The sequence below is a fragment of the Pyxicephalus adspersus genome, chromosome 12, assembly GCF_032062135.1.
Source record: "Pyxicephalus adspersus chromosome 12, UCB_Pads_2.0, whole genome shotgun sequence".
Classification (NCBI taxonomy): domain Eukaryota; kingdom Metazoa; phylum Chordata; class Amphibia; order Anura; family Pyxicephalidae; genus Pyxicephalus; species Pyxicephalus adspersus.
The window spans coordinates 1,597,769-1,598,329 of record NC_092869.1 but is presented as its reverse complement, the minus strand read 5'-3'; the positions used below and the strand labels follow the sequence as shown (position 1 = coordinate 1,598,329).

The 561-nt window shown below is 34.4% G+C and overlaps 1 protein-coding gene across 1 annotated transcript in view; it reads left to right on the top strand.

Moving 5' to 3' along the window:
• Positions 1-561, top strand: part of FCER1G (Fc epsilon receptor Ig) — a 9,387-nt gene that overhangs the window by 2,048 nt on the left and 6,778 nt on the right. Inside the window, exon 2 of the mRNA XM_072427599.1 lies at positions 328-422. Coding sequence (XP_072283700.1) covers positions 336-422 — 87 coding nt within the window. The 5' untranslated portion in view covers positions 328-335. The remainder of the gene's footprint in view (positions 1-327; positions 423-561) is intronic.

Below are 561 nucleotides of genomic sequence, written 5' to 3'. Positions count from 1 at the left end.
TATTATTATTTACCAGGTTTAATATAGCACTAACATATTAAACAGCGCTGTACATTAAATAGGGATTGCAAATTACAGACAGATACAGACAGTGATACAGGAGGTTGGAAAAGTATCACACAATAATAATTTAATAATATAATAGTTGAATAATTTAAACCCAGCCACTACAGTGGAAAGGAGACTACAAATTGAAGTTTTAAGAACAGATTCTCTTTCTAATATGAATTATTTTTCTAATATATCAACCAGAATTTATTTTTGGCTCCTCCACAATAATCAATGATAGGTAAAAAAACGGTAAAATATTTTTTCCTCCCTGTGCAGCTGCAGAGATGAATGAGCCTGAGATCTGCTACATCCTCGATGCCATTCTCTTTGTGTATGGAATCATACTCACCGCTCTCTACTGCCACCTGAAGGTAAGGGTGGTTTTCTTTAGTAAACCTTTTGTATTTTACATGGTTGCTGTGCCATATTTCTTCTACATGGGTTTCATATAGGCCTCTATCTGCAGGACAGATGGTAAAGCCATGAACCTGAAGAATGTATTCTAATTTA